The following is a 13,848-nucleotide window of genomic DNA, read 5'->3' as shown; positions in this document are numbered from 1 at the left end:
TTTTGCAGCCAGGTAGAAACTGACTGTCAACATAAGGAGAAAAAAATGCACTCACCTTCACCATGCAAGGTTTCAGGCAAAAATTCTTCACCTGATAATTTCGGTGAACGTAGCGATTCCCTGATAAAAATTATTTTACATGAAACAGGAAAATTGTGAATCTTCTTGAAGGTGTGTAAATTGACTGAAATCTTTATGAAACATTGAACTTTTATTTTTCATAGTGCATGATCCTTTTCCCCGCAAGGTGGAAATCGGCTGTCAACATAAGGAGAAAAGTAGTGGTCAATAATTCTGTATTTTTTGACCTTTAAGCCATATCGTGGCGAAATTACAAGGTTGATTATGCTTGCGCTGAAACGTTTTGGCTGAAAACAAGATCGCTCCGCTCGCCAAACGGTAATAGTTAAAACCGTTGTCCCATAGACAGCCAAAAAATAACCTTAAAACGCGTTTGAGTTCTATCGTAACTTTAAAATCGCAACTCACAGTTTAACTGCATTCATCACGTTCAGTAAATCGTATAAATACAAGCATGTTTCCTTTAGCATAAAAAAGTGGTCTCTCGAGCTTTTTTCCATGCTGCTCTATTTTACTTTTTTTTTTAGTCGTTTAGTCAATAACAACACACAGATAGTATCAAGCCGGCTGTGAAATTATTTTTATTGTAGTTGCAGTGAAATCTTCAGCAACTGCTACCTAGGCTTCGAAAGTTTAAATTGCTGTGATATTTTCGAGCCCATTCTGACTACATATGGTTTCTGCTATGCTCTTCGAGTCGAAAGGACATCTCTCGGTGAAGTCGAAATGGAAACGTTGCCTTTTGTTGTTGATCTAAATACTGCTTCGAGTACTAGTAAGTATATTCCCTTATTTTTTTTTATACTGCTACTAGCGAATTGAGAGACATACACATAGGCACTACAAATCTTGTACAGTGCTCCTCCGAATTGTTGGTGCTCGATGGAAGAGTCAAAAGTATCGTATTCGTTGGAAATGGGAGGCCAATAAGTGCGATAAGTAAGTGATGAATTGCATAATGTGTACCTTAACGTGGAGTTAGGCACGAGTTTTCAATTGAAATTTAGTTGCAGATGTAAACAAGCTACGACGCTTCCCGACAAACCTTATTTCACCATCGCTTGCCTACAGTAACCCAAGCGTCTCTTGCTTTGAAGTGGACTAGCTCAAAAAACTAGGGAGTTGGGAGACCCCCTCCCATGTAGGGGGTTTCCACCAAAAAGTACGTGAAACGGAATGTTTACGCCTATGAATAGCAACGACTCATTTCATGGATTTTTTAAAAAATCCCAAAAGGTCTAAATTTAAATATTGAGTCATGAAATTGCTTTTCTTTACACGTTGAGGGGAAATTTTAACACTATTTATTATCTTTTACCTAAACCTGATTGTTGAACATGCGTTACTTGACACGACTTTAATTTTCGAGAAAGACCGTACAAAGCCAGGCAATGCAGCTAGTATACTAATTTAAGAAGAAAGTTTTAGAAGATCGTTTTACTTTATGATTCCCAAATAGTGAAAAGGTTACAATCATTCCTATATCTGCTTGAGTTGATATATTTCGATAACACACACCTGATGCTGTATCGTGTGGCTGTGATATATTGAGGCTTGACCTTGAGAATGTTTACCTGTTTTGGGACAGTTCAGTGAAGAGGGGAAGCGTTACTGGCACAGATTTGAATTGGAATACAGTCAAGTCCCGACTTACGCGAGGGATGCGTTCCAAGACTCCTCGCGTAAGTCGAAATTTCGCGTTGTGGAAAAATATATGCATACAAATTTTTGAAAGGATACCTAATACTTATAAACACCCCTCAAACTGCTGTAAAGCATTCCTTATCCATACACTACAGTTTCTTGCATAAAGAACTGAACTTTTACTGTATTTAAAAAATAAAAACTGTTATTCAACATGAAATACTTTATGATGAACAAAATACATGACCAATGGGAATGAAAGACATAAAATTAAAATGAAAAACTATAATAGTACAGTAGATACAGTAACAATATTTAAGAGTTAAAAAATGAAGACAGGGATGATTTATGCTCCATGATCAGATCGTTAATCTTATCTAATTCTGCATTTTTAAATACGTTTGCTTCGAATTTTTAACGTTTCAATTTGTGGCAACATCTCCTCTTCCTGATCTCTTTATTAATCCACAATACAGGAGCAGCTTCCATTTTCATAATATTTACTTTGATAGACTGCTCTGCAAGCTTCAATATTGAAACTAAGTTCGGAACTTTTACGGATATCTTTTAGTTTTGACTTTTAATTATACGTATGGAAGATTCACTCATACTTATTGTCGCGCTACCGTCGAAGTTTTGTAGTTGTTCAAGCATATCGAGAATTTTAGCGTTTTTTATATTTTTAATTAGAACCTCCCCCCCCCCCCCATCTTCACAAACTTTAGATGAAGGTAATACTAAGGTGCCATTATATTTCAAAAACTTTTATATTTAGAATGAAAAAAATAAATAAATGGAAGATGCTGAGTGGTTATTTCATGCACTAGACTAGTTTGGTGTGGGGACTTTGGCTGTCAGTGATGCTGAAAGGAATGCAATAACATTCACGAAATCAATATTTAGTCCCCAATAACAAAGTTGATATTTCTTTCCAAAAAAATCGTGCTGTGGACGAAAAATTCGAGTTAGCTCTAAAATTCGTAACTCGGGAAAAATTCGCGTTATAGCCATTTCGCGTAAGTCGAATCGCCTTGTAGCGGGAATCGACTGTACCTTCGCAAAACAACTAACTACAAAAGCCCAAGTCAATTCGATGGCAATCACCCTTCCCTATTGCACCAAAAAGAAGTAAACATTGCCAAGGTCAAGCCTCAACTTATGAAAGATATACTATTATTCCGTAGGAAAGAATTGATCGAAAACCAGCAGTTATTTATCTGGTAGATTAGTGCAGTTAGTATCTATCTTGACTGCTGAGGCTATGCTACTAAGGTAACCAAAATGAATGCAGCTAAATGTAAAAAGTGTTATAAAATAAAAGTTTGAAAAACTCTTAAACTTCTGGCATTTGGAGAACGCAGTTTCCATTTGCAAATGTCTCGTATAAGTCAGAACACCCAATTTATTTTCAAAAACATGCATAAAATAAATCAATAAACAAAATTACTATAAACAGAAAGTAGACTTGAAGAGTAAAATGCTTCGTTTATGTTCGTATGTCATTCGAATAAACTTAAAGCATGCACTGTATTGTGATTATGTAAGATTCGAATTAAAGAATTATTCAGATCAAAGAAACTGGTTGAAATGAGATTTAATCAAGATTTGCGCTTACCTGAATTTATTCCCGTTTTAGACATCCTGTACCGGCCTGGAAAGGAAGTATTTGGCACATAGAATGAACTTCGAGAATGATTACACGAATTTAATTTCTTTCGAGTTTAATGGAGAATTAAGGCTACATGATTCGATTTACATCAAGACCAAGCGGTCTCAGCGTGCGTACACAGACATTAGAAAACACATGACTAAAAGTTTATAGTCTCTGAAGCCGCCTGGCTTCAGGGGGAAAAACTAATTTTCCAGCAGTGGACTGTATAATGGATTGTTGACTGCATTGATGAGTCGTGGTTAAAACAACAACAATTAAATTTATTTACAATTAGAGTATGAGCATAATATTAAAGTAAGACTAGGATACGCATGTATCCTTACAAGGGATTGGGAGCGAGAGCCCTATGGCTGCATCCGCTAGCTACAACGTTGGAAGTGCATCACCGAGGGGTGGTTTCCCACGCTCCTCTCACAATGGGGGCTTTAGGGTTGCTTGGCAAAGCCAAGACCCCAAGCGTTGCTCCTTATCGCTCGGGGGCCCGCGCAGAGGCGTTAACATGCCGCCCGGCGTTGCAATGTATTTATTACATTCAACAATTGAAAAACATAGATTTTACCAAAAAATCGAACAAATCCTTTACCAAAGTTGAACAATAATGAAAACAATAACATATGTGAAATACGATAGCATATTGAATAACATAATGAGCAATACAAATGAAAATTTTTAAAAAAAAACTACAAACACAAATATTCATCCGAATAATAATAATTTCAATACTAACCATGTCTATTGTTCTATCAGCAGCACACAAACTTTAGAGAATGATCTCTTTGTTATCCCAGTTCCAATCAATTTCTGACTAACAGACATTAATTGTTGTAAAGATTTTTGCTTCTCAGCAGTGCGGTATTTCATGATGGCAAGTTCTTTGATTTCTTTTTATAAGTTTTATAACACATGATTTGGCACATTTGCTGAAAATGCTGGAAGAGTATGGCTTGGCACAATAGAACCATTATCCGCAATTTCAAAAGTATTTTCTCTGTTTCTAATTTTCTCAGGATCAGCTTGCACTTCGTTAGAGTTTGTTGTACCAGCAGGTACCATAAATGTAGATAGCACAGTTTTGGGGGTACCTTGTACAGGTGTCCGAGAAGAAGAGTCACTAGAAACAACCACAGTTTGAACCCGGAGTTCACGTGATTAATACGTTTTTGTTGCACAGAACTTGAGATCACCGATGTCACATGATTTGAAGATTTCTCCTTAGAGATGAAAAACTTATCTGGCGTGGTGCTGGATATGGCTGAAGACCGTTGCACTACGTAATTACTGGCATTACTAGAACTGTGAATGTTCAGGCTCTGAACAGTCAATGGCACAAGAGTTGTTGTAGTAGTTGTGATTGTAGTGGTAGTAATTGAAGATGTTGCTGTATCTCCTATGTATGTAACAATTGCCAAGGATGACGTATCAGAAATATTTATTGCTGGGGCAGCATTCAGCCTTGCGAGCAAAGTTGAATGGTTGCGTACGGTAAAGAGCTCCATGGCAACAACAGGCACTGAAACCGACGATGTCGTGACAGTGGGCAGGATGACAGGGGCCACCTTATTGGTTGTCCTTCCATGGATCTGCGAGGAAGGTATAAACTGCTGGACTCTCTGTGAAGTGCTGCTGAACGTATTATGAGGCTGAAAAATGGCACTGCCATCTTGTGTCAAAGCAGGATTGATCAGAGGTAGGGATGTGTGTCCTATAGGAATGTGACTTAGTTGTTCCAGGACTACTTGCTGTGATTGCAATGCTGTGACCAACTGAGGAGTGGGGACTACAGTATTTGAAGACTTCAAATGTGAAGGAAATGGATCCTCCATTAGAGGAGAATTTGAATCTAGAGAAGGGATAGGAGAATTTTTGGGCACAATGCCATGTTCCTTTAACAATTCTTCTAAATTCCCAGAAGTAATTTTGGAAGGCCTTGGTGGAGAAGCTGGTTTTGGAGAATATTCAACCTGTAACTGTTGCTGGCTTTGCAACTGATTTGGATGATTAGCAGGGACTTGTGGAGGAGCTAGAGGCTGTGGCACTTGAATCACTTGATGTGATGGCGGCTCTACATGGCTATTTAAAGGAACTGCTGTACCAAACAAAGACTGTTGTTGCTGTTGTGAGGCAGACTGTGGTGCATCAAATTCCCTTAGAGCGGATTGCTTGGATTCACCTAATTTTATTTCTTCCTTTGATGGCAATTGCACCACGTATTGTACAGTATTAGTGCGAGTATGAGTTTCCAGAAAATGCTGCTCACAAAACTGCTCGTCGCTGCCTTTGATTTTTTCCTCTTCAGAGACGTTCTCGATTTCCCAGAACGTCTTTATTTTGTTGGTTAGGTCTTCTTCTAAAACCATACCGCAATAGCTGGACTGATTTCCTGGGGTATTGTCAATGGCTCCATTCACTATGAATCCAAATACTGAATCTTGGAGTATCACATTTCCCGGATTAAGAAAAATCCTCTCAGGCTTTAGCATTTCAAAAAACACTTCGGCACCAAGCAGAACATCAATTTTTCCGGGGCAGTTGAACTCGGGATCAGCTAACTGGATTCCAGCCGGCCAATTAAATCTTGACACATCTAGGTATGTTGAGGGGGTAACATCAGTTATTTTGGGCACCGATAAAAATTCAAGAGTTCGCACGAAATCCCTATTTAAATTTGATACAGTGGCATGAAATTTCTTTCGTAGCGTCATTGACATGCCATTTAAACCCGACACAGCCATATTTGTTCTTGAGGTTTTAACCTTTAATTGATTCAAACAATTTGTGGTGACGAAATTCGACATCGATCCAGCATCCATCAGCGCCCGAAAGGGCCGCATCACCTTTGAGTCATCTGTTAAGTAGATGATAACAGTTGACAGTAGGATAGCTTTACGACTTGAAAGTAAACAAGTGTCTCTGTTCTTCCCCCGCTCGAGTGAGGGGTTTTCAACACCTGTATTGCTTGAGGCAAATTGTGGAGAAGAAATTGCTCTTCGTTCGCCATGGGGGTTGAGGATGAATGCATGGGAATTTCCGGTCGAGCTGTCCTTGTGTAGTAAAGAGTGGTGCCTTTGTGAACACTGTCGGCAGCTGTTCTTAGATTTGCAATCTTGTACTCGGTGAGAGAGTCCAAAACAATTTAAGCACAAATTGTTTTTCCGCACTAGGTCATACCTTTGTTTGACATTTAGACGCTTGAATTCTTCACAATTATGCAGATTATGTGAAGCACTGCACAATTTACAACTGTTCAACTGCAATGGCTTATTTACACTGCTTATGGATGTTTTTTGAGTTAATCTGGGTTCTATTTGTGAAGTGTATTGAATTTGAGAGTTCTCCAAAAAATGATACCTCTTTTCTAAGAGTTGAACAAAATTGCTCCATTTTGGGAGGTCAGTAGAGGTTAAGGACATCTCAAATTGCTTTCGTGACTCTGCATCCACCTTTTGAAGAAATATGTTGAGGAGTAAAACGTCTGTAAAATCATTACATTGCAGATCCAATTGCCGGAGTGCACGCAGATGCTTATGAATCTTGTCCACAAGATTTCTCAGCTCATCTGCAGACTCATGAGTAATTTTCTGGATGTTTAACAGCTCTTGTATATGACTGTTCACAATTAGTCTCTTATTTTCGAACCTCTCAGTCAAGGCCTTCCACAGGGACTGGTAGGTATCATCTATTGTTTCTATTTCTTTGGCGCGGCCGATAAGTGATGATTTCAGGTAATACAGTTTTTGTGAATCTGAGAGGGAAGAGTTGCTATTGATGATGGAGTTAAATTGTTCTTTGAAGAGGAACCATTCTTCATATTTACCGTTAAATTTTGGAAGTGATATTTCGGGAAGCCGGATACTGATTGTTGAGTTAGGTGGTGCATCATTAAAGGAGCGGGAAATATTGTTGTTCAGCTGCTTGAACTTGCGCTTGAGGGCGACTTCTATTTTTTCTAATTCTTCTTCGAGATCAATGAAAATCTTTTCATTTTCGTCCAATTCCTCATCCTTCAGCACTGAATAGTAATCCAATTTCAGCTGCTCGAATTTGGTTTCTAGAGCTTGCACATGTTCAAGTTTGCACTCGATTTCCGTCGAGTCCATTGCGTCGATATCACTTCCTATAAATGATAGCAACCGCGTGACTTGTCCTTTGAGACCTCCTCGTCTTCGGTTCAAAATGTTGAGGTCCGTCATCGTGTTACGTAGAAAGTCTGCTAAGAAATCAAATGCGCTGATTCTCCTCCGGTGAGACTTGACCAAAAATGAAGCCGCCTGGCTTCAGGGGGAAAAACTAATTTTCCAGCAGTGGACTGTATAATGGATTGTTGACTGCATTGATGAGTCGTGGTTAAAACAACAACAATTAAATTTATTTACAATTAGAGTATGAGCATAATATTAAAGTAAGACTAGGATACGCATGTATCCTTACAAGGGATTGGGAGCGAGAGCCCTATGGCTGCATCCGCTAGCTACAACGTTGGAAGTGCATCACCGAGGGGTGGTTTCCCACGCTCCTCTCACAATGGGGGCTTTAGGGTTGCTTGGCAAAGCCAAGACCCCAAGCGTTGCTCCTTATCGCTCGGGGGCCCGCGCAGAGGCGTTAACAGTCTCTCTTACGCGCTAGTTGACTTCAGCGCTCTCTATCAATGTTTTGTCCGAAACATACTCCGGGGGGGGGGGGCACAGTCACTAATCGGCAGCAGTCGTATACGTCCTACAGCACTGGTGACCTCTCCTGTGGCGGTTCGGATGTTGACAACTCGGGTGATGTCATCCTTCCCTGGAAATATTCTGACGATTAGACATAGGATGAATCCTTGGCGTGAAGCTTTGTCTTCTACCACGACCATTTGTCCCAGTTGCAGTTGACGCCCTGCTCTGGTCCACCGGGTCCTGGGTTGAAGTGACTGCAGATAATACTTGGACCACCTTCTCCAGAACTGCTCTCTTAGCTGCAATAACAACCTCCATCTGGAATAAAAACTAAGATGATTATTAGCGGAGTCAGATTCTGGGATTTCCAATAGAGGTGACCCGATCAAAAAATGACCAGGGGTAAGCACTTGGAAATTGTTAACGATAGAGGAGTCAGTGGGCGTGAATTTAGACATGCCTCTATCTGACAGAGGAGAGTACTTAGCTCCTCGAAATTTAGAAACGCTCTTCGAGTGATTTTTACCAGATGACGCTTTGCTAACTTGATGGAAGACTCCCATAGTCCCCAAAAGTTAGGCGTGTACGGTGGGATGAAGTGCCACGTCACATTTCTCGAACCACAATAGTCTTGCACAATTGGGTTCCATTCTTACGAGTTCTTTCAGGTACGACGCAAGACCTACGAAGTTCTTCCCGTTGTCCGAATGCATGTGAGTTGGTAGACCCCGATGTGCCACAAACCTTCGAAAAGCTGCTAAAAATGCCTGAGCAGACAAGCTGGAGACTAATTCTAAATGAACGGCTTTGGTGCTGAGGCACACAAAAAGGCATATATATGATTTGAATTCGCTCGCCTTGCGAATATGCTGACATTTTGTTAAAATTGGCCCAGCGAAGTCAACTCCAGAGTTTTCGAACGCCCTTGAAGGTGTAATTCTAGATGCGGGTAAATCGCCCATTATATAGTTGAGTGGGCGGTCTAGCAGAATACCGGAAACATCTTATACACATATGAATGAATTTTTTAACTGTTGATCTTTTATCCAGAATTAAGGATAAAACCATTTCAGTTCCTCTATGCAAACTGACTTCATAAAAGTGCCCAACAACTAATTTTGTGAAGTGATGTTGCTTTGGAAGAATAATAGGGTACTTATGGTCATACGGCAGAGTAGGATGCTTTGACAGGGGACCACCAACTCGAATAAGCCCCTCGGCATCTAAGAAGACATTTAATCTCAAAAGTCGACTTGAAGTGGGAATAGCCCGATTTTTCTCAGGTAGTTAATCTCCGTGTTGAAAGTCTCCTGTTGAATTGGTAGAAGAATGCACTTCAAAGACCGATGTAGCTCCGGAACAGTCAATGTCCCTGAAAGTCTTTCCTTGTGCTTTAGATTGTAGAAATAACGTAAAATCCGCTCAATAATATAAGAAGAATATTTTTTAAGAAGGCTCTGCTCTTCAGATGCGGTAGTTGCTAGGAAAAGATCCTCTTCAATATGTGAATCATTCCGAACAACATCTGGAATTGTAGACGGACTTGCCCAATTTGAAGCATCTTGGAGCCAGGTTGGACCCGCAAGCCAAGTCTTATGATCTTTTAATTGGTTAGGAAAGAGTCCCCTGCTAGCACAGTCGGCTGGGTTCTCCCGGGAAGGAATGAAATGCTAGGACTTAACATTTGATATGGATAAAATCTTTGTAAATCGATGACGCACAAATTGGTTTCCGCTTGAGGGTAGATTGGCTATCCAACTTAAAGTGGTGGTTGAGTCACACCATAAAAAGGTTTTCTCATTAGTGAGTGACAGTGTTTTTTGAATAGTGTTTACCAGTTCTGCAAGCAATAATACTCCACATAACTCCAGACTAGGTAAAGTCAATGTCTGGACTGGTGCAACCCGAGTTTTTGCTGCAACGAAAGATACGCGCACAGTCTCAGAAATAGCACGGATGTAAACTACTGCTGCGTACGCCTTTGTGGAAGCATCTGAGAAACCATGTAGCTCAATTGCTGTGGCTTTAGTGCATTGCAAATACCTAGGTGCAGAGATATACTGTAAGACGAAACTTTGAGACTGAAAGGTTTGCCATTCATCGAGCAGATAATGAGGTAAAGAATCATTCCAACCTATTTTAGTTTTCCAAATCTCTTGCAGCATTATTTTTAGTTTAATGGTGGCAGGTGCGATAAGACCAAGTGGATCGTATGTTTTAGCAATAACAGAGAGTAATTGACGCTTAGAATTTACACGTTCTGTAAGGACTGCCCGAACCCGAAGACTGTCTTTAGTTCCGTTCCATTCAAGACCCAAGACTTTCTGATTTACGTCATTTTGAAAGGAATGGGTATCGGTAGAAGCTCTCATGTGATCAGGAAGATTCTCTATTACCTCCGGGTAATTGCATGACCATTTGCGCAGAGGGAAACCCCCACTTTCCATGAATTTTATCATTAATTTATTATTATGAATCTTGCTTCTCCAACAGATGCAGCATCGCACAATAAGTCGTCGACATAAAAATAAGTACGCGAGAATTCTGACGCAATTGGACAATTTTCCTTTTCGTCGTCACATAGTTGATGGAGGGTACGTAGAGCTAAGAATGGCGCTGCTGACGTACCGTATGTCACTGTGTTAAGACGAAATATTTTTAGAGGTTCATCTTGATTATTCCTCCACACTATTCTTTGATAATCTTGATCTTCCTCAACAATACGAATCTGACGATACATTTTGGCGATGCCAGCCACAAAAGCAACGGGATAGGAACGAAATGTTATCAAATTGCAAAATAATGTGAGTCTGTAGTTTAGGTCCAGAAAGAAGAATGTCATTTAGAGAATTTTGAGATTAGAGGTTCTAGCTGAGGCATCGAACACTACGCGTGATTTCGTGGTGGTGCTATTTTCATTAACCACACCATGGTGAGGCAAATAATAGTGTGGGACCTTATGGACATCTTCAGATTTTACGACACTCATATGATTAAGTTTCTCATACTCCTTCATGAATGTGACATATTGTTCCTTCAACGCGGGATTTCTATCGAGTTTCTTTTCTAGGAGATGAAACCTTTGATGCGCTTCGGTTTTGCTTTCTCCCAGATTCGAATTTACTTTTATTGGGAGCTTTGCAATATATCTTTCATTTTCATCTCTTTTAACAGATCTTTTAAACAATGTTTCCGCGAGTTCATCATCTTCAGTTTGAGTTTCTTGGATGGGCACAGACTCCACGGTCCAGAATTTTTGTAAAGTCTCATTTAATGACACAGTAGTAAGGTGGGACACAGATTTCCGATCACTGTGGCAATGTCCGACTTTGCCTGCCAGCATATATCCTATTTCTGTTGGCAAGGCATCTGGTGTTCCGTGCTGGCATCGAAGAGGAGGGCCAATGATAAGACGTGTGGCTAGCTCAGCCCCTAACAAAATGTCAATCTCTGTGTCGTAGAATGTGGGATCAGCCAACTGAATCCCTTCCAGGTGAGGCCAAGAATGTTTTCTCAAACGGAAATTCGGAAGAGGTGAGGTTATTTGATTTACTACGAAAGCATTAATTTTCAGAAATATTTTAGAAAAGTGTGCGGAGAATTCAAAGGTAGTCGAATGAAGAGAAGTTTCAGCCATAAGGCCATAATTCCTTATCAACTGATGAGATGTGTTTTCAAAATTTAATTGTAAGCGTTCCGCACATTTTCGAGTGATTAACAGATTTTGCGATGCATTATCAATCAATAATTTACACTGAATTACCTCTCCCGAACTACCCTTCACATTAACTAATGCTGTTGACAAAAGTACACACATTGAGTTTTGCCCCGCATTATTAGACACTGCTGATGCCGAATGGACAGGCTATGGAGCCACAGTATACCTATGCAACAAAGTATGATGGCGCAAAGCGCAACATTTACATGTGTATGAAAGTTTGCACTCCGATTGACTGTGATTATCCCTCAAACAATTTTCGCACAACTTGTAAGTTTGCACGACACCCCATCTATCATCAAGGGGCATATTATTGAATTTTGGACATTTGAACAACTTATGATTTTGTTTGCACACAACACAGATATTTCCTTTCTCTACAATTGTACTATTTACAACAGGCTTACGGAATCGATTTGAATTACCCACTTAGTTTACCCCCAGTCACTTAGAGCGTTAGACTCCAAACCTAATGTTTTTAGATTTCTGACTGCTTCATTGCATCTATCTAACAACTCCAGTAGACCTTTCGAATTATCAACCTTTGTTATTTTAGACGAAAACAAGTTATTTATTTGAGCTAAGGCTAAAATACGTTTGTTTTCAAATCTCTGACATAAAATATCCCAACAGTATTTTAAGTTATCTCCTTGGAGGGAAAATTCACGAATTAATTTGGCTGCACTTCCACGAACAGCTGTCTGGAGATATTGTAATTTTTCTAAGTCTGTTAACTGACTGTTGTCAAGAATAGCCGATTTAAATATTTCTCTAAAACTAATCCAATCCTCTGTATCTCCATAAAAATTCATCAAAGTCATTTTCGGGAGTTTAAGAGTTTTTGTCTCCGGATCATTTCTTACCTTCTGATCCCGAGTTCTGTGATACAAAGATTTCGATTTTAGCTAATGCTTCAAGCACTTTATCTGACGTTTGGATGTATTTATCATAAAACTCCTCATTATCTTCAATTTAAAAAAAAGCTGATTCCAAACCCCCTGCTAAATTATCCAATTTTGTTTTTATGCCCGTTAGAAATGCAATGTTTTCATTTTCCGAAATTAAAGTTCCGACTTTATCACAGTATCTAATACATTATTTCGACAGAAATGTGAATTTAGACACCACTTCACTCTGATTTTGCTCCTTTGATTTCGGCATATTAATGCCAAGAATCTTCTTACTATTGCAATATCTAACTTTTCAACACCAAATGAAAGAAAAAATAATATTCCGCACGGAAAAAGAATTTTAAGTTTCGCCACTACTCATGCATGAAAAAAACATAAACAACGCAAAGAATCCTAGCCAGACTATGAAACATAACACATGGCGCCAGGGGTCATGAGGGGGGAAAACCAGATCAATCTGCTACGCACAACGAAATCAAAACGAAATAATTAGATTTTCGCAATTTTTTGATTTATTTCTACTTTTTAATTAGCTTAATTACCCACGAAAGCTCCCCGGACTGCGACGGACCACACTTATGTATTGTGATTATGTAAGGTTCGAATTAAAGAATTATTCAGATCAAAGAAACTGATTGAAATGAGATTGAATCAAGATTTGCGCTTACCTGAATTTATTCCCGTTTGAGACATCCTGTACCGACCTGGAAAGGAAGTATTTGGCACACAAAATGAACGACAAGAATGACTACACGAATTTAATTTCTTTCGAGTTTAATAGAGATTTAAGGCTACATGATTCGAATAAAATCAAGACCAAGCGGTCTCAGCATGCTTACACAGACATTAGAAAACACGTGACTAAAAGTTTATAGTCTCTCTTACGCGCTATAGTTGACTTCAGCGCTCTCTATCAATGTTTTGTTCGAAACATGCACAATAACTCAATATTTTTGGAATCAAGAATTGTTTTACAGTTGAACATTGCTTTTCATCCAGACAACACAATTAACAGTAAAACACTGACATTCCGGTTACGACATCCAGAGACTGCGGTTTCAACCTTGTTTTGGGCTCATTAGGTCCGAGCTGGAGGCAAATGTCCTCTCATTGAAGCTGAGTAAGGCAGTACTGTTGCTACGGGCTCTTGCTAATGAGCTAAATTGATTT

At 39.4% G+C, this 13,848-nt stretch overlaps 1 protein-coding gene across 1 annotated transcript in view; it reads left to right on the top strand.

The window, feature by feature from the left end:
• The first annotated feature begins 692 nt into the window (after positions 1-692).
• Positions 693-13,848, top strand: part of LOC129231208 (acid-sensing ion channel 2-like) — a 39,507-nt gene continuing 26,351 nt past the window's right edge. Inside the window, exon 1 of the mRNA XM_054865455.1 lies at positions 693-856. Within this exon, the coding sequence (XP_054721430.1) occupies positions 808-856 (49 nt within the window). The 5' untranslated portion in view covers positions 693-807. The remainder of the gene's footprint in view (positions 857-13,848) is intronic.

The sequence above is a fragment of the Uloborus diversus genome, chromosome 10 (assembly GCF_026930045.1).
Source record: "Uloborus diversus isolate 005 chromosome 10, Udiv.v.3.1, whole genome shotgun sequence".
Classification (NCBI taxonomy): domain Eukaryota; kingdom Metazoa; phylum Arthropoda; class Arachnida; order Araneae; family Uloboridae; genus Uloborus; species Uloborus diversus.
This window is presented reverse-complemented; position numbering and strand designations above follow the sequence as displayed.